At 39.2% G+C, this 21,025-nt stretch overlaps 1 protein-coding gene across 2 annotated transcripts in view; it reads left to right on the top strand.

The window, feature by feature from the left end:
* Positions 1-21,025, top strand: part of SPHKAP (SPHK1 interactor, AKAP domain containing) — a 168,352-nt gene that overhangs the window by 43,079 nt on the left and 104,248 nt on the right. For both annotated transcript variants that reach the window (XM_087864117.1, XM_045775316.2), the window contains exon 3: positions 16,645-16,752. In XM_087864117.1, coding sequence (XP_087720243.1) covers positions 16,645-16,752 — 108 coding nt within the window. The remainder of the gene's footprint in view (positions 1-16,644; positions 16,753-21,025) is intronic.

Raw genomic sequence — 21,025 nt, 5'->3', positions numbered from 1 at the left:
ACTCTATAAACACTCTCTTCTGGCCAAGCAACCTGGCAGTGGTCTTCAGACCTAGCTCCTTACACCAGAATGGCCTAGCTAAGTTATGTCAAATGGCTAGGTGTCCCATTTTATTGCCATTGTGCAGAAGTAATCAGAGGTATTGAAGAAAGAGAGAGATTTTATAGAAAATAAATGCAGAATTATCTTACTAAAAGTGCTATTTGAAGAAAGCTAATTTAGTAGTTCTAAAAAGAATTCCTTAGAGCAAAGGGAGACTGGAATCTGGGATGCCAGGAGGGGCATACTTGATGCGGGTAGGGGAGCGGGGAAGAGGAGAGGCCGAACCTGCATCCAGGCAGTGGGAGGAGACACAGGTGTGGAAGTCAAGATCAGGACTCCCCAGCAGTGAGAGTTAAACTGAACCACGAGTTCTGTCTATTTAAGCCGGAACATCCATGAGTGGTGGTGCCACCGAGGTCACTGGGAAGACGAGCTAGGAGACAAAGTAGCAAAAGAAGTCCATGCATTCAGATTCAGCCAGTTGCATCTTCAAAGCCAGCCACAGAATCCCTGACCACCTAAGGAAACTTCTTTACGCACTGACCACATTGACACCTGGGAGGCCACAGTCGCACTGAGGCCAGAGTGCAGCTAACGAGGGCTCTGGTGGGACTGATTTCCTGTGCTTTCAGCAAAAGCAGGTCCGAATCCTGCACGTCTCTTGGCGTGAGAGCAGCCTGATTCACACCGCGATGGACAGGTGGGGCGTCGTGTACTACACGCGAGGTCATTCTCGGAAAAGGCCAATTCAGTCATCCTAGGTGGGAGACTTTGTTTAAAACTATCAGTTGTGGCTTCTTTGGCAGTTTGAATGTGATTCAGCTTCTTATTCCAAAAGCCAGTCTGTTTGGAGACTTCCATTCACCTCTCTTTGCCTCCAGCAATTGCTCTAGAGTGCTTGCGATTCCAATACCCTAGTCTTCTGTCCTCCACATCCTCTTTGCTGAGTGTGAAGAACTCCTGGAAGGAGCTTGCAGTGCCTTTTCTTTTCTTTTCTTTTCTTTTCTTTTCTTTTCTTTTCTTTTCTTTTCTTTTCTTTTCTTTTCTTTTCTTTTCTTTCTTTCTTTCTTTCTTTCTTTCTTTCTTTCTTTCTTTCCTTTTTCTTTCTTTCTTTTTTTAAACAAAAAGTAGGCCTCTGCAAACCCAAAATAGCTTAGAACATTTTGTGGAGTTGAGGGTGATGCTGCACGATGGGAACTAGGCAATTGATCTTTTTTTCCTGAATTCTTGCAAATTCCCCAAACCTTTATATTACATACTAAATATCTCTAAGCAAGAATGGAAGGGGTCTAAAGTTTTTAAAAATATCTCATATGGCATTCAAAAGTCTCCTCCTTTCTATTTTTGGGTGTTTAAAAAAAGACTTGCCATCCCTGCTCCCTACCAGTTACCTTAAGTCTTACTCTCTTTCCTTCCAGTCTCCCAGATAAGCAGCCCTCTTGATTTTGGAGTCCAGAATAGACGATGCATTTTCTCCCATCCCTAAGAGCTTCCACTTTTCCTGTATCCTGTCAGGTTTGCCCTTCTGATTGAAATGCCCAGTTGTCACTTTTGCCAGTGTTAGAGAAGGAAAGAAGGATCCGGCTTGGATAAATTTGAACAGCCCTCAGGGGAGGCCCTTTGGCGCATGAATCCCTGAGAAGGAGCCCCCTCTTTTGTGTGCCCACGTGTAGGAGGCTTATCTCTGCATTTTGAAAATTAGACCCACCCTGAAAGACCCATGTGAAGGCTCATACTCTCCAGAATGGAGAGCATCCGAGAAGCTGGTGTCTCCCTTAGCAAATTATGTGTCCATCTGCTTACATCTTACAAGGCAGATGCTTCCAGTAGTTTCTTCCACACAAGAGAAGAGGCAAGAAATGAGAATTGCCGCTTTCTTCTAATTGCCAAAGGCCAAAGGCATGCATCAATCCTCAAATAATACATGGCCATTAAATCCACTGTCCCTTTGACCAATGGTAAATTTTGCAGTACCTACACTTTGGAACCTATGCAAAGTAATCCAAAATCAACGGTACTCCTTGATGCATATCATATATTTTCTGACATGTGTGTTTTTCTTACACTTGGCTTCTCCTAACATTAAAAATCATATTCCCCCTTACTGATCATATCAACATTACAGCATTATACTGCTTCTAAATAGCAATTAAATAGCAATCAGCTGTCCTCTATTTATACGTCTAATTTTAGTCTGTTTAAAACTTTGCTGACCATTCATAAATTATACTATATTTGCATTTCCTAAGCCTATTTGTTTCTGTAACTCTTGCATTTTACACTTGAGACTCAAACTCGGTTATCACTTTCGTGCAGAAAAAGCTCTGATCAACTTTCAAAGCATTCTTCAGCCAGCTGACATCTGTGTGGTGTGGCAGAAGTAAACAAGTACGGCTGGATGGTTCTGAATTGTCCTCTGTGCTCTTAGATCATTCTGGGACTCCGCTGAAATACAATGTGGTTTCCAGGAAACAAGTAATTGTGTGTAGCCCAGAAAAAAAGCAGGGAGATATCCAGAACTGTCCCTGAAGCTCGGTCTAGTCCATTTCTTGCTGCATTAGGACACTCCCTGGACCCGGTCAGCACACAGAGTCTCTAAATTACATACATGGGGGGGCGTCTGGGTGGCACAGCGGTTAAGCATCTGCCTTCGGCTCAGGGCGTGATCCCGGCATTCTGGGATCGAGCCCCACATCAGGCTCTTCCTCTGTGAGCCTGCTTCTTCCTCTCCCACTCCCCCTGCTTGTGTTCCCTCTCTCACTGGCTGTCTCTATCTCTGTTGAATGAATAAATAAATAAAATCTTTAAATTACATACATGGGGACATTGATTTCAAAGAAGAGATCCCTTTTGTTCGTGAAAAATCTCCATTGTATACTCAGATAGGTGCACCCATAGGTGACATTTGTCAGAGATGTATGCTCCATAAATTTCCGTGTTTATTTACCAGAGGCAAGTTTAGTTAAACCAGGTATCTATTGCTAAAAGCATTCCATAGGTAAGGATTCTCCTGCTGTAAAAATACGGTTTAGCTGGAGGTATATTTATGATGAGGTATGGCAGGGTTGCCTTCTTTCTTATCAGGGGGTACTGCCCCCCACTGCGTGCACAGAGAAGACAGAGCATGAGGTGCAGGCCCTGAGCTTACCATTTCCTTTTCAATCTTCCCAACCAACTACGCCTCCGACCTAGTGCTTTCTAGGCACTTCCCTCCTCAATAATGGAGAATTATTTTGTGCCAGGGTCTAAGAAACTCCCTTATTTTCCAATACTTTAAAAATAATTGTTGACCAAGAAGGGGCGGTTAAGCAAACAAAAGCATGTATTTGGGGTCTTAGCCGCAGAGTGGACTGACGTCGAAAGTGTGCTCTGAATTGCACGTGGGGAGAACAGGCTTATAAAGGCAAAAACCACCAGGTTACATAACTTCTTTTGAAGGAATTATGGTTGGTGCTGACAAACTTAGACTGACTTACTAATACAGGACTGGCCATTTAGCCAATAGATATTTCATTATTTCAATCCAAAGTAGAAGGATGTATTTCAGGAGGTGGCCCAGTCACAATTGGCAAAAAGTCAGAATTGACTTTTTGGTGTTCCCAGAATTGAAACAGATGTGCATAGGCGGTACTTCCTCCTGGCCCTCCCCACTCTATTTTGAAATGATGCTCTTAGCAATGTTTACTTCACTTTGGAATCTTCTTTCACACAATCAATTACAAGATTTCCAAATTGTAGCAGGTGTCAATAATAAGAAGCAAGAAGGCTTCACACCCAACCAAATGGATAATCATTACAGACTGTATCCAAGGAACAGTCAAGCACGCTTTGGATAACAGTTTCTCCTTTTTGTCAAAGGACACTAAATAGACAAGAAATCAGGCAGCCAGCCACTAGAATCATCATTAAAAGGAAAATGTTATCTTAACATTTAATTAAACCTTCAGAGAAACTAACACTAAACCACTGAGTTCTCTGTGTTAGTTTTTTTTTTTTTTCTTTCACACAATTTGATTTCCAGTTTGTATACTGTCTCTTCTCAGGATTTCAGTGTGCTTTAAACAAGCATTATGGTTTCCCCATGAAAGAATGCAAAGGTTATTATTTTCCAAGGTGGAAACAAAAGATTTCAGAAATCGCATAAAGTTTGCTGAAGCATAGATTAAATCAACATGAAATTACATGTGTAAAATTATACAAAATCTTTTGACCTTGTGTGTGTGTGTGTGTGTGTGTGTGTGTGTGTGTGTGTTTGTGTGGGGGGGGGGCTTTGAGCTATTATACAAATTTAAGTTAGCAGTTACACGCTATTAAGCCAGTGATGAAACATTTCAAAATTACAATGAAATAATTTTGTAGAATCTTAGAGTGCTTCAAGACATTAAAGACCATGTGGCCAAGCTTGGCACTGGATTTCTTTCCAATGAAAGCTGAAAGGTTCTTTCTCGTCACTTCTCCCCTGCTTACTCTGTGTAGCCATGATGGTGTCTCTGCTGTTCATCCAGTACAACCAGCATACTCGGGCTTCAAGCCTTTGATTTTGCTGATGTTCTCTGCCTGGGCTGCTCTTCCCCCAGAAGGGTGTGTGGCTGGTGCCTCATTTCACTCAGATCTCTGCTCAGCATCACCCTCGCAGAGGCCTTCCAGAAAATACTTCGCGACATAGCATCCCTTACTTCTTGATCCCTTTCTCTGGTTTTATTTAGCTTCACAGTACTTTTCATTCCCTCCCTCAATTTCTCTCTCTTTCTATGAAATTTATTTGATTATGGTCTGCCCTCCCCCAACAGCATGAGAAGAAGACTGTCTGCTTTGTCATTATTCTTGTTTTGTTCACCCCCGATTGCCCAGGTAATTAAGCAGCACCTGGTAGAACCAGCAGGTGCTCCCCCTCCTCCATGTTCTTTGCAGCATTATTTACAACAACCAAGATACGGAAACAACTGAAGTGTGCATCAGTGGATGAATGGGTAAAGAAGATGTGGTACATGTACACAATGGAATACTCCTTAGCTAGAAAAGAAAGAAATCTTGCCGTTCACAACAACATGGATGGACCTCGACAGTATCATGCTAAGTGAATAAATCAGAGAGAGACAAATACTAACGTAATGTTGCATCTCAGATAATTGAACTGTATACTTCATGTAAATAGCAAACAGAGAGGGGCGCCTAGGTGGCTCAGATGGTTAATCATCTGCCTTCAGCTCAGGTCATGATCCCTGGGTCCTGGGATCGAGCCCCACATCGGGCTCCCTGCTCCGCGGGGAGTCTGCATCTCCCTTTCCCTCTGCTTGCTGCTTCCCTTGCCTGTACTCTTTCTGTGTCAAATAAATAAATAAAATCTTTAAAAAAAATAGCAAACAGAGAGAAATATAAATGTTGAATATCTGTGCTTATACGTTAGAAGAGTTTAATAAATATACTATCTTATTATGACAACACTTCCTGGACTCCCATGTCTGCATACTCTTAATTGGCTTTCCAATTGAATAAAAGCATTTTATGAAAAAAATTATATTTAAATGACAAAACAACAAAACGAGGCTTAAAAACCCTCAAAGCCAGCATGTACTCAATAAGTAGTTGTGGAATGAATGAGTGAGAGAATGAAAACTTACTATGGATGGCATTATCCTTCTCTTAGAGATGGCATTCAAAGTTAGCAACAAATATAGTCTAGGGGCACCCGGGTGGCTTAGTTAGTTAAGCGTCTGCCTTCTGCTCAGGTCATGATCTCAGGGTCCTGGGATTCAGCCCCGCTTCAGACTCCCTGCTCAGGGGGAATCTGCTTCTCCCTCTCCTGCTATCCCTCCCCCTGCTCTTTATCTCTCTCTCAAATAAATTAATAAAATATTTTTTAAAAACTTAAAAATATATAATCTAATATATGCATTATGGTTTTATTATATGGTTTGTACCAGTATAGAATCCAAATTGAGATTTTAATTTTAGAAGAATCTTAAAAAGGAAAAAACAAACAAACATATCTTTACAAATTAAAAGGAAAATAATCCAGGATGGAATACTACTATGAACCTGGTAGAATGTCTAAAATGAATTGAAAGCAAAAAATTGACAACAGCAGGTACTGAGGAGACTGTGAAGCAATTTGGGCTCTCATACCTTGCTGGTGGGAATGGAAAGTGGCAAATCCACGTTAGAAGCCAGTGTATCAGTTTCCTTTTTTTAAATTCTTTATTTAAATTCAATTTAGGTAACATATATCATATTATTAGTTTCAGGGGTAGAATTCAGTAATTCATCGGTTGCATATAACACCTTGTGCTCATTACATCAGGTGCCCTCCTTAATGCCCATCAAGCAATTTGCCCCTTCCTCCCACCCACCTCCCCTCCAGCAACCCTCAGTTTGTTTCCTAGAGTTCAGCGTCTCTTATGGTTTGCTTCCTTCTCTGTTTTCATCTTAATTTATTTTTCCTTCCTTTTCCCTGTGTTTATCTGTTTTGCTTCTTAAATTCCACACACAACTGAAATCATATGGTATTTCTCTTTCTCTGACTGACTTATAAAGTTACCATACCACCTATTCACGCCATTCTTGGGTACTTACCCAGGCAAAGCAAAACCTTAATTTCTGACAAAAACCTGTAGGCTTCTGTTTATAGCAGCTTTATTCATAGTTATCAAAAACTAGAAAAAACCCAAATGTTCTTCACCTGGTAAGTGGGTTTTATAAAAAATCTGCATACATCCATACAATGGAACATCACTCAACAATAAAAGAAGAAAAAGTGCTAAACACAGAGCAATGTAGATGAATGTGGAACACATTATGCCAAGTGAAAGAAACAGGTCGCAAAAGGCTACATGCTAAATGAGTCTACATACATGAAATTCTAGAAAAGGCAACATTTTAGGATAGAAATCAAATCAATGGCTGCCATGGGCTGGGACTTAGGACGCATTTGACACAAGGAGCAGGAGGGAATTTAGGGGAGTGGTGGAGCTGAACAGTTGTTCTACATCTTGACTAGGATGATGGTGACACAATTATGTGTGCTTTTTTTAAAACTCATAAAGCTTTACACAAAAAAGGGGTGAATTGTATAGGATCACGATATCTCTATGAAGGAAGAGTTACCTGCAGTAGAGATGCCATTAATTATATTGAGGAGCACGTAAATGACGCATCTGTGAGTAGCTGCCTTCATCCTAATCAGCAGTTTGCCATCTCTCCCACTTACTATGCAAATCTGATGGACCTGCTCCCATTATAGCCTTCTTGCGTAAGAAACATTTAATTAAGTGTCTTAGAAAGAGTCTAGAACACGAATGAGGGCCTGGAGATTCTTCTCTGAATGATGCCCATGGCTCTTCCAATGGACTTCTCTTGCTCCCTTTATTTTATAGCTCTTGCTTCTTCTTTCTTCCATGAAAATTGTGTGTCACATTTGAAAGGATGATTTCTTTGGACAGTGTTTCCAAACCTTTTTCATATTATGACTCATTTTTAAAATAATATTTGTTTGAAACTCCTGAGTAAGCAGATGACCAGGGGTGACCAGCAGGCCCTGGAATGGCCACTCCAGGCCCTGTCCAGCTTGCAGAGAGCTGAAAGCATCGATGTCTTAAAATTCCAGCACACTTAACTTCCCTACGGTTACTTGTTTGGAGGGGCAGGTAAATCTCTGCTTTTGAAGAAGAATGAATCCTTTTGCCTGATGACATTATTCAGTTAATTTTAAGCAGTGTTCCATCATTAATCACAATGCATACATTAAGCAAATACATCATTTTATGTGTGAAATTTTTCCTCTCTTAAAAGCTTTGGCGCTGCTTTACATCTTTACACTTACAATTATCAGAAAATGAAATTTGATAATGTTTTGATAGTAGAGCACTACAAAAATGCAGATCTTGCTCTAATTTAACATTCTTTGTTACCTTTGCATAAAATCCTTGAGAGAATTGAAAGCCTGGCAGAAATATAAAATATTGTGTGCCTGGATTTAACTCTTAGATTTTTTTTCATATTGAATAAATCACTCACAAGTTTTCTTTCTGAAACACAATCATTGGCAAAGAAAATTACAAATCTACATTACACCAAATACAAAATGTTTTGGTGCCAAACAGCAAACAGTTGCTTAATACCAACTATATGTCAAGAGATAAGCGTGTAAGATAAGTTGAGTAAGATACTCATGCACCCATATCATAATAGGAAGGAAAAGACACACATGCACATTCTAAAATTCTGAGGTAGAAATATTGTTTTAATTATAGAGATTTCACCAGAAGGGAGAAACACTTGATTCAATTAGTTCTTGATGGTTGGGGAAGAACATTGATGGAAGAAATTCAGGGGGCAGATGAGAAGATAGGAGGAAAGCCACATGCATCATAAAGACTGTGCTCTTTAGTAAACTGGTGGACTATGGCAGAGGGTATATGCAGGGAAATAATTGAAGACAAAGCTTGGAAAACAGCTAAATTAGGCAAAGGGCAATGTCTTAAACATTAGAGCTTGATAAATGTCCGTGAAATGATTAACAGTTGGGAGCTGAATAAGGAACTGTCTTGAATGCTAGGCCATAAAATTTTGGGTTCACTGACAGCAAGTATGTCCCCTCTTTCTTATTTTCCAGGGCCCAGCCTAGTGGCTGATGGGACTAGCTGGTAAAATGCAAATCTATACTGGCTCAATTAATCAATCAAGGTGAAATTTACAGATGTAAACCTTTCTGTGAACACTTAATCAGATGCTGTGTGCATTTGTTATTTCTAATGTTTATTAAAAATCCTTCATTGTAAGTGGCAACATCGATCTCCTTTTGTAGTTGGGAAAATTGAGTCTCAAAAAGGTTCGGCTCAGGGCGTGATCCTGGCGTTATGAGATCGAGCCCCACATCAGGCTCCTCCGTTGGGAGCCTGCTTCTTCCTCTCCCACTCCCCCTGCTTGTGTTCCCTCTCTTGCTGGCTGTCTCTATCTCTGTCGAATAAATAAATAAAATCTTAAAAAAAAAAAAAAGGAAAAAGGTTAAGTGACTCACCTTAGGCTGTGCAGTTAATTAGTGGAAAAACTGGAATTTGCAACCGGGTTTGTCTTGAAAACTTATATACTTATCCTTTACTCTGGTTTCAGGGAGCTAGGTGGATTTGGGAAGTAAAGGATGAGGGAGTGAGGGAGATACAAGAGACAGACAGTTACAACATGAACTGTTAGGGCCCCAACCTTCCCTAACTGCACTTCCCAAATATCATCCGCCTCACCTTTAAGCTCTGTCAATGCGCCATGTTGAATTTCTTCATACTACCCACCACAATTTGTAACTAAATGTGTATTTCAGTGCTCCTTTATTTACTATTTGGATCCCATGCTGTATTTTAAGTTCCATTAATATGGAGATCAACTCTGTATTATTCACTATTGTATCCCCCAAAGACTAGACTAGTCCATGGTATGCATGATATAATTCTCTTGGGAAGAGAATTAAAAAAAAAAAAAAACAACAACTTAACTTTGGAGAGCAGAATATAAGACAAGAAACAGACAAAGCAGTATTCCAGATGGCACAGCTGTTCCAAGCCAGGGTAGCTAGGAGAATTGTTCTGCCTTCAACTGTAAACAGGGGAGTTAGGGAGTCAGGTTTCTTTTAGAGACTGGAATTGGGAAAGGAGGTGGTTTGGGTTTAGAAACCAAGAGTTCATGGTGACAGCGGGAGACCTAACAGTAAGAACTAACAGTTAGAAAAGTGAAAGCCAAGCTCTAGGGAAAGGTCAAAGCTGAAGCTGTGGACCACTGAGTCCTCCCTCCAGGTGGTAATTAATGTCAGGAGTCAGTGAGTTCTCTGAGGAAAAGAGCAGCACTCTGAGGACAGAACTAGTCGGAATATTCCCAGTTAGAGCATCGGAGGAGGAAAAGCTATTTAGAAAGAGAGACCTGTCCTCCCCATTGCCTCCCCCACATCCCCAGACCACTCAGAAGAATCTTGCAAACTCTGGTCAAGTCTCCCACCGGCCCTGCCAAAGGTAGAATGCCCACACCTCAGGGGTGATATCTACCCTGGGCTGCCATTGATCAAAGCACCTGCTTTCTTTATCACAGTCCTGTGAATGCTTGTTCTCCCCTATTATAATTTAACTTCCAAAAGGGCAGTGATAATTTTTGTTCATCTTAGTATTCCAAGTGTCAAACCTCTAAAGAGTTCATCGAACCATCATTGGCCAAATATTGACTGAAAGAGATTAGAGAATTAGGATGAAAAAAAGAGTAGCACATCATAAATAATGAATAATAAAGCATTGTCCACTGTGGCGCAAAGTTCTAGAAAATGTTCCGATGGAAAACATTGTCTAAATTGTACTGCATTCTCGTGACAAGAGCTATCCTGTATCACTTGCCTACTCTGTGAAGAGATTAGTCCTTTACGAACTTTTTTGAATTAATTAATTAATTTATATTTAAATTCAATTAACCAACATATAGTACACCATTAGTTTCAGATGTAGAGTTCAGCAATTCATCAGTTGCATACAACACTCAGTGCTCATCACATCACGTGCCCTCCTTAATGACCATCACCCAGATCTAGCCCACCCACCCCCACTCACCTCCCTTCCAGCAGCCCTCAGTTTCTTCCCCATAGTTTTTCATGGTTCTTATTTGAAACTTGGAACAGCTTTCAGAAGGTGCTTTAATTGTCCTCATGTAATAGATGCAGAAACTAAGTCCCACAGAAGTTAGAGGACTTGCCCAGGTTTACTCAGTGAGTGATAAAGTGGCATAGAATTCCAGTTCTGCCTCTAAACCTCTGTGATGAACCAGCCGTAGGTTACTGTCTTCTCCAACCAAGGTTACTTTTTGAAAAAAGATTTAAGGCATTCCTTAGATGTGTCCAGGTTACTAAGAGTTTATTTCTGCCTCCCCATTCCGTGTCAAAAGTAAATTTATGTAACTTGCATCTCTCTATAAAAAAGAGAAATCACTGTAAAATAGAGCAGACAGATCTTTCTTCATTGTTTAGGACACTCATGCATTTTTAAGAGAAAATGTGTCATTATTTCAAGTTTTTGAACACACAGCACATTCATTATTAGCTCTTCATCTGAAATAAGTAAACCCACAACTAAAAATAGCAGATAAATAAATGAGCCATTGAGAACCTGGTGAGTTTTTCTCTTTTCCCCCACAGAAAGTGACTCTCTCAGCAGGGACATCATATTCATGAGGTTTCAAAATCATTGAATTTTCAAGTACATATTATTCCTTCTAGTATTCCTGTGTCTGTAATGGTTTGTCTAAACCGTTAAACCAAAAGCTCTTCACAGGTTAAAATTGCCTAATATATGATGCTAAGTGGTTTATTTGAATTTTTATTCTCTTTGCTTGTTTGGCTTTCATATATCTGGGAGAGGAGGAGGCAGGGGGAGGGCATGCAGGAGGAGGAGGGGAAGGGTTACATGCTGCTCGGTGTGGAAGGGGCCTTCAGATCCCATGAGTTAACTGTTTACAGAAACTGAGGCTGGAAGCTAGTGGGTGATTTGACCACACAGTCAGTAGGCTCGGGACTGGGATTCAAACCTCCTTACCACCCAGACCAGGGCCCTGAGAGAGAGAGAGAAAGATGAATAAATGCATGGGCTGGGTTCCTTAGAACACAAGGACAAGAAATTATATAATTTTACCAACTTGCAATGGAGCACCAGATAATGGGGGTTTCTGATTTGGAGAGCCCAGCTCAAATCCTAGTTCTCCACAACTGGGCAAACTATTGACCACTCTAAGCCAGGACAAGAGAATAATCATTGTTATGATAGCTAATGTTTATGGAGAACTTGCTATAGGTTCTCTTGTTTTAAGCATGTTACATATATGGACCTTAAATTCTACTTTGTATATCTAGAAGTTTAATTTAGATAATATATATCAGGGCCTTAGCCCAGAGCATTCTCAATAAATGTAGTATTATTTGGTTAATAGTTAAAGAATATAGGTATTAATAATCTCTAAATATTAATGAAATGTATGGGGCAACTTTATTTTAATTATTAACATAATTGGGTGAACTATTTTTTAATTATGATGAATAAAATTCAAATTTTAAGGTTATATAGTGAGTGAATACTCTCATCAAACAAAGCTCTATTCAAAATATGTCATCTAAAGCTTTGAAAGATTTACATTTCATTTTTAATTCCACTTCTTTTCTCTGCCATTTCTATATCCTCTGAAGCAAAGATGTACCATAGGGAAGACACTCAGTAGCCCAGGTATATGGAATAGCCAAACAGGAAATCTTTCTAGCATTTTCCACTGAGTAAGCAGATCCAAAAAGCTGTTGATTTTCCTCACTGCTAGGATAGGACAGAACAAGGTCTTTGCATATTTTCAGTTATTATTTACTTTAAAAATAGGTGCAAAAAATATCCTTAAAGTAGAAGACTTGACAGATTCATCGTTCTGCCCTCATTTCTCTGGTGGAGAAATTAAATGCAGGAGAAATCCAGCAAGTTAGCCAGCTCTTGTCTCCATCGCCTCGTCATGAGGCAGTGTCTATCACAGCTGTGGGCATCTCACAGTGGGAGGTGTCAGGCTGAGGCCTTCGGGTGTTTCCGTCTCTGCCTCTCAGTGTTTCACCAGGAAAACATGCCAACCCAGAAGCCCTTTCTGGAAGACCCAAGTGATTTGTGTCTGAACTCTGTCCCCTTCCTAAGGCTCACCTTGGACAAAAATAGTTCATGTGCTCTGAAAAATGACAGTTGTTTTCTTTTGTTGACGTATTTTGTTGCAACTGTAATGCTATGTGCTTTGAATATATAGAAAGTAGAAGATGGCCAGTGCCCACTTTTTGAGGAGTGAGCTTTGAAATGACTAAGAAGTGATTGTTGTCGGAATGTTTATTATACTGCACTATAAAGTATTATTAACTGGTATGTTCATTTGATGTCTCCATTTTAAGTCTCTAAGGTTCTTATGGTTCAGAGTGAAAGAAAGTTTTGTTTTACTCACGGGTGTTCTAAATTTTAAAGATTGCAGAAGTGTTACCACAAATAGATGTAAAACCATGCTTTTCTTTGAGAAATTCAAATACTGATAATACTTGCCAGGTGGATTAATTTAATTATTATAATTTACATCACAAAATGTTTCTTCTCCTTAAAGAAAAATGTCACCTCAGAATTTCATTCACGGAAAATAGCTTTTAAATGGCTGCTCATAGGGGTGCCTGGGTAACTCGGTTGAGCGTCTGACTCTTGATTTCAGCTCAGGTCATGATCTCAGGGTCATGAGATCAAATCCCGCCTTGGGCTCCATGCTGGGCATAGAGCCTGCTTAAGATTCTCTCTCTCCCTCTACCTCTTACCGTTTCTGCTCATGCTCTCTCTCTCTCTCCATGGAGTTCATAAGAAGGTATAGTTATATTAGCCAAAATGAGGTGCATGTACCTTTTGAGAAACATACCCCAAATTTGAGTCATTTTGTACGGGTTGTGGAAGGCAGCATAATTAAATTATTTCACTTAAAGGCCTTGGTACCTTCAAAACCAAATCCAAAGCCAGTTTCTGAGCAGCTTGCGGAAGAAATTCAAATCTTTCTGAGCCTCAAGATCTTACCCTTCAAAATAACAATTTCTGTGAAGATCCCTTATTTTTAAAATAACTCTTACCTTGTAGCATTGCAATGAGGATTAAATTAAAAGATAAAAAAAAGAGAGAGAAAGAAAAATTTAGCACATTTTCCAGCACATTCTATGCATACAAAAAATAGTAGCTGTAACTATTAATACTACAAAATGCAGAACTAAAATCACACCTTAGATTAGAATATTTGCTAAAGACAATTTGTCTTCACAGATCTGAAATGCTTTCAATCCACTAATTTCAAGTGAAGACATTCAATTTTCTATTTCCCTTTGTAATTCATTTCAAATAGTAATAGTGAAAAGCACGTATTGAGAGGATAACTGCTATCTGCATGCCACAGTGTATGATGCTTGTCATCTCCCTGAATATTCGATGATCCCACTGGGTGAGTATTATTTTCTCCATCCACAGGTGTGGAAGCTGAAATCAGAACTGAAGTCGGTTGCCCAAGGTTATTCTGCCATTAATTACTAAGCTAGGATTTCAGCTCAGACCATTCACGCCCATGCTTTTAAGCTCTATTCCATGCTGGAAGTGGAAGTGATTAGCAGTGAGGAATGGGGTGGACCAAGAGCCTTTTTCTACCTTAAATAAAGTGAGTCTAGATCAATAGCTCTCACTTTGTGGTGGGGGCTGAAATTCCCTTACACTCTAAAAAGAGTATTGGGGACTTCACAAAGCTTTTGTTTATAGGGGTTATACTTTATGACATTTTTCAAATTATCAATTAAAGCTAAGAAAGGTTTTTTATTATTTATTTATTTTTAAATAATAATAATTTTTATTTAAAAAATACTTTTAAAATGATAATAAATACATTACATGTTAACATGCGTATTTTAAGTTTTTATTTAAATTCCAGTTAATTAGCATACACTGTAATACTAATTTCAGGTGTACAATATAGTGATTGAACACTTCTGTACAACACCTGGAGCTCATCACAACAAGTGCACTCCTTAATCCCCATCACCTGTTTCATCCATCCCCCAACCCCACCCCTCTGATAACCATCACTTTGTTCTCTATAATTAAGAGTCTGTTTTTTTTATTTGTTTCTCTCTCTTTTTTCCCCCTTTGCTTGTTTTGTTTCTTAAATTCCATATATGAGTGAAATCATATGGCATTTGTCTTTCTCTGACTGACTTATTTCACTTAAAATTATACTCTCTGGCTCCATCCATGTCATTGCAAATGGCAAAATTTCATTATTTTTTAGGGCCAAGTACTATTCCACTATATATATATCTATATATAGATATATCTATATATCTATATATCTATATAGATATATAGATATATAGATATATATATCACATCTTTCTTTAAAAAAAGGGCTAAAATGAACAACAGGAATTAGTATACATGTTTTTTATGTAAAATAATTTAAAAAAAAACTCTTTTAGTGAGAAGAGGAGTGACTTCATTTTATAGTTTAAGCAAATCTCTTTAATGTCCTGCTTAACATAAGGCAGTCAGACTCTGCTGTTGGCTTCTGCTTGCGGCCACTCATACCCTGACACCTGGCGTGGGTCCTGTAGAGCTCCACGGGAAACTTAAGAGACCATGACAGTGAAATGGACAAATAAAGTCTTCCTGTTGTTATAAAAATAGTTTAATGGCTGGCCTCCCTGGAAGATCTCAGGGACCCCTGGGGGCCCAGCCTGCACTTTGAGAACCACAGTTTAGATAAAATCAGCAAGAGAACTGAGAAGCTCTGTCACCAACTTTAGCTCATAAAAACAGTAATATTTCTCAGCAAAAACAAAAAGTATTATGGAATGATGTGTAAGAATTATATTTGGTTAACTCACACTGAGACAAAAATTCATGTGTTTTTATCTTTACAGCATAAGGCAATCCTTTGTTATACAGAAGAAATGCAATTGAAGTGTCATTCTATTTTTGTGGCAATAACCAAACTGATTAAATCTGTTCTATTGCTTATGCAAAGCTAGTGAGTCAAATATTAGCAGACGTGTACCCTAATAAAGTAGAGGGCACCAGGAGAGCATTGGAAATATCGCATAAAATGCGAAAAATCTTAAGACACATTAGAATTTGGGGGCTCCTGGGTGGCTCAGTGGTTAAGCGTCTGCCTTCAGCTCAGGGTGTAATCCCAGGGTCCTGGGATCGAGCCCCACATTGGGCTCCTCTGCTGGGAGCCTGCTTCTTCCTCTCCCACTCCCCCTGCTTGTGTTCCCTCTCTCGCTGGTTGTCTCTCTCTCTCTGTCAAATAAATAAAATCTTAGAAAAAAAAAGACACATTAGAATTTGAATTGTTTGGCTTTCATGGGATTATATCTTCAAAATGTCTTATCTCAGAAATATAATTTTTCTTCCTTGCTTTAAAATCCAAGCCCAGAAACCAGTCATTTATAAATCATAGTTGCTTTTGTTGATTCATGTATTCAAATTTGTTTAGCTTTACTGTACTCTTTCAACGTGGAAAATGATTGTCATGATGCACTTTACTTATTCCTAATAGTTTTTCAACTTAACATAGTACCTTAGGTATTCTGTAAGAATTGAACTGTAGTTCACAGACATGTTAGCAAAAATGAAGCTGAAGGAATATCATTTCAGTAGCAATATTGCACCAAAAGGAAAAACACTACTTTTTTTAAGATTGAAAATATTCATAGAGTGCATGAGCACTAGCACTAAAATGAGCTTTGATCTCCATTGTCAATTGAACCACAGACCAAAATAATCATTTGAAGTTTCCACACATTGGACATCATGGAAGTTTCCAGATATTGGATTTGATGACAGAAGAAACATCAGTATCAACATCGGTGCATCCCTTTAAAACCAACTCCTGGTTGAATGTTTTACACATTCTAGAGGTGCTATTATCAGGTAATTTTTTTTCCCAGTACCCAGATGCTCTGAGGTGAAGAAAACACCTACAGGTTCTTCAGAAAAGAGCTGTTTGTTGAAATAGAAAGCCTTAGTGTCACACTAAGAAGCTTTTCTCGATTCCCTCCAGGTTCTTTGCAGCAACAGCCTGCTCGAGTCTACAGACTACTGGTTGCAGAATCGAAGGACACCCTGCCAGATTGGTTTTGTGGAAGACAAGTCCGAAAACTGTGCTTCCGTAAGTAAACACAAACTCTCGGGGTGTAATTTGAGAAAGCAGGGAGTCTGGCACGTGTGCTCACCCTAACAATGGAAGTTGCACAATTCATTAAATACAAGGTAGGAAAGTATCGTTTTGAAAATGCATGAGTGGTTTATACGGACCGCTAACAAAATAGCATGCCGAGCTCATGTTTCCTCTCTTATTTTGCTCATTTCAGTGGGTAAATTAACCTGATCAATTCTCTGAAAAAGAAAAACAGTGTGTATGTTTTCAAAGCTGACTGGGGAAAAGATTCAGAAATAGAACGGTATGATGAGAAATAAGAGACCATTCAAGAGCTCTCCTGGATTCTTTTCAATATATTTTATAACTGCTGCTAATAGGTTATTTTCCAACACGAAAATTGTGTAAAAATGTTCTACAATTTTTATAAGTTATAGTCACCATCTGAAAACCTTTTCAACCTAGGAAACATAGAAGCATGCATTTTAATATACTGGGGCAGAGCTTTATATACAAAACCTTCTTTTTCAAGGAAGAGATGTTCTTACAAACAAACTTCTTATCTTAATGTCTGGGTACATGTTATTGACATGAGAAATCAACAATATGATTCCTTTTTCTTTTTGAAATCTACTCCTTCCTGTATGTTGTTTTAATTGATATGTTTAAGTGATATGTTTCATTTTAACTGAAATCACCTAGCCCTTCTGGGGTCATAGTTACCGAGATCGGGGAAGAGTATTTCCAATGCAGAGAGTAATGTAATTCTCATGACTAAACTGAGAACTTCAGCTCTGAGCTATTCTTGGAGGTAAATTGAATGCCAGCATTTCTGTTAAAAGAAAAAAAAATTAAAACAAAAAAAAAGAAGGAAGCTGAAAATGGGATGAAGAAGCTTTTTATATACAATGGGCAGAACCAGAGCTGGCAGAGAGAAGATATAAAACGTTTCACACCGCAGAGTCTCCTCGCACAAGGAAAGCAGAGTCCGTTCAACAGATTATTTCAATGTCTTTGTTTAGGCAAATGATTTTAATCCCACTACTTTTAGGACTTTTAAACCCTTATCCAGATAACTGGTTGATGTCTAAAAATCTTTGGGGAGAACAAAAAGAATTAGGTGGCAAGTAATTTAATAGTGATAGCTCCTTTGCAAATTCACTTCTGAGGTGAGTTAGAAAACACAGGCGTTTGTGAATACAGATTTCTAATCACACAGCTGTCCATTGTAAAAGGGAGAAAAACAGAGCGTAAAAGCTCTCCAACTACATTCTGGAAAAAGTTGTCACACAAACAGGTCCTGTATTAAGAAGTCTCCCACTTGGAGGGGCACCTGGATGGCTCAGCCTGGCAAGCGTCAGACTCTTGATTTCTGCCCAGGTCATGATCTCAGGGTTATGAGATGGAGCCCTGCATTGAGCTCCACACTCAGCTGGGAGTCTGCTTGAGATTCTCTTCCTCTGTCCCTCACCCCCCCACACTCTCTCTCTCTCTCTCTCTCTGTCTCTCTCTGTGTCAAATAAATAAATAAAACCTTTAAAAAATGAAGGCTCCCAGGCGCAGGGGTGGCTCAGTTGGTTAAGCATCTGCCTTTGGCTCGGGTCATGATCCCGGGGTTCTGGGATCAAGTCCCAAGTCGGGCTCCCTGCTCAGTGGGGAGTCTGCTTCTCCCTCTGCCCCTCCCTCCTGCTTGTGCTCTCTCTCTCTCTCTCTTTCTCTCTCTCTGATAAATAAATAAAATCTTTAAAAAAAGGAAAAAAAAATGAAGCCTCCCACTTGGAGAAGCATTGAAGTTGGGGCACTAAAAATTGTGTAGTGGAAAGCAAAGAGGTCCTGAAGCTTTTTATTTTTGGAATCTAGATTAGAGATCTGCAATTAGAAATGTTAAATTTATAGTCAGATTCAAGATTACCGTTGGCTCTCCCTAAGTGAAGAGAACTCTCCTCCCACCCCCCACCAATCCCAGTGGATTCAAATTTGGACTTGAAACCATATGACTTCCTTAATTCTGTGTCCCTTTATAGTGTCAGATGACATCAGTGAGGTTGAGGTGATTCATCCTGCCTTTACGGTTCTTCCTATTCTTTCCAAAACGGGAAAAACCTAAGCACTAATAAAAGGCATCCTGGAAGATTTGTTTTCCCACAATGTTTACAAAAATTGTCCATGTCTCTAAAGCTAAACGAAATTTCAAAATCCCTATGGCAAAGTAGCCTTAATCTCTCGAAAGCGTCCTTCAATCCCTTTTTCTTAAAGTGCGAGTTCTTTCTCTCTTTTGGACTTGGCACAGATTTCCAGGGTGAGAAGAGGAAACGCTGTTGAGTTAGACTTTGCTGAATGGAAGCAATTCTAGAGGTTGAACCATGGAGATACCTGATCAGGACCAGGACCTCTTAAGAATCAAAACAACAATACATAGGTATTGGCCGAAATAGTCAGGGTTGGTGGGGTGGTTGGGGTATTTTTACGGTTTTATTAATTCATGTACTTAATTGCCTTTCAAAAACAAATTCTCCATAGCAGGATGAAAGTGAAAGGTGTAATTTAAGGGAAAAAGCACGGTATTTTAAAATAATATCTTCATTCAAGTTTCATTTAAAAATTCACTTTCATAAAATCATCCCAAATCAACGTCTCTTTTCAAATAACCAGAAGAGAATCTGGGGAACCTGTAGCAATATTGGCTCATATTGTATCGCTTTGTACTCTGTTCATAGCTCTGTGCTAATCGTTACTTCTTTAACGGATTTCTTCCCGATCAAAATTAGCGGCCAACTTTTTCAGATCCAATTTCAACTGGCTTGGGATCCAGTATACTGAACTCCAGTGTCTGGACTTGCGGTTTCTTAGAAATAAGAACCTCGGCGTACCAACATTTTCTGAATTCGAGATGTCCACTTAAAATTTTTATCGAGGGACAAACTCAGGTTTGGAAAACCTTCAGGGTGTGGTGCGCATGGGTCAGTAATGCCTGTTCTCAAGCATCAAGCGATAAGTTTTTTCAGTTATTATTTATTTTATTTATTTATTTGACAGAGAGAGACAGTGAGAGAGAGCACAAGCAGGGAGGAGGGGGAGAGGGAAAAGCAGACTCCCCGCTGAGCAGGGAGCCCAATGTGGGGCTCCATCCCAGGACCCTGGGATCACGACCTGAGCTGAGCCACCCATGCGTCCCAGTTATTATTTCAATAGAGAACTGCATTCATTTCACAGCTAAAATGAAGAGCCTTAATGAAGAGTAGTTTGAAGCAGTCAGAGACATGATAGGCACATCAAACAGGAATAGCTTGCCAGGAAGTCTGGCTCGGGAAGCCCCCTAAAAGTCACTCTTAAACGCTTTTCACCAGGTATCAAATATAAACAATTTGCTTATGCTTTCCTAAATAACGTTCTTCTATCAACCTATGTAATTTCATTTTCTTTCTAATTTGCCATTCTGAAAAAAAATCATACACTAACCTTAACCTTCAGGATTTTTTTTTTAACCTGATTTTTTTAAAAAGAGTTTATTTATTTATTTGAGAGAGAAAGACAGCAGGGGGAGGGACAGAGGGGGAGGGACAAGCCAACCCCCAGCTGAGTGAGGAGTCCCAGCACTGGACAATCTCACAACCCCGAGATCATGACTGGAAGGAAATCAAGAGTTGGACGCTTCACTGACTGAGCCATCCAGGCACCCCTAAGCTGATTATTTAAAAGAAAGAAATGGAGAGAAGGGTATTGGAATTGGAAGCCAATTTCCAAACCCAACAGCTGAGACATTTTCTTAATAGAGGTTCTCAACACAAGGGGTAGGAATTGGACTTTTCAAGTCTCTTGACTTTTTTTAAACTAAAAACTAATTTAGTTACTTTTTAATCTGCTACTACCTTTTGCTATTTACTCAAATTTACTTTTTTTTTTTTTTTAGTTTTCAGAAATCCTCTTTTGGTTTAACTTTTCATTAAAATTACCTTGACAATTGACATTATTTCTATTTATGGCTACTGTCAGACTCTTTCCTTACCCATCATTTTAAGACTTGGCTATCACCCTGCAAATAAATTACACCCCCTAGTGTGCATCTTAATTGATGAATCACAGTATTTAAAAATGTGTTACATTTGCCTTCAATTTTTAAATAAACAAATTAAATTCTCAGGCAGGCTTCAACATCCCACACGTGATATTGCAAAACTAAGAAGATATTTGACAGCTGTTCAGTGAGTCTCTGATGTCAATGCAACCCAGTGGCAACAATGACAAAATGATATCTTGAATGACTACTCTTTATTCTATATTATTT

The sequence above is a fragment of the Ursus americanus genome, chromosome 1 (genome assembly GCF_024610735.1).
Source record: "Ursus americanus isolate L20-20 chromosome 1, mUrsAme1.1.p, whole genome shotgun sequence".
Taxonomy (NCBI): Eukaryota; Metazoa; Chordata; class Mammalia; order Carnivora; family Ursidae; genus Ursus; species Ursus americanus.
This window is presented reverse-complemented; position numbering and strand designations above follow the sequence as displayed.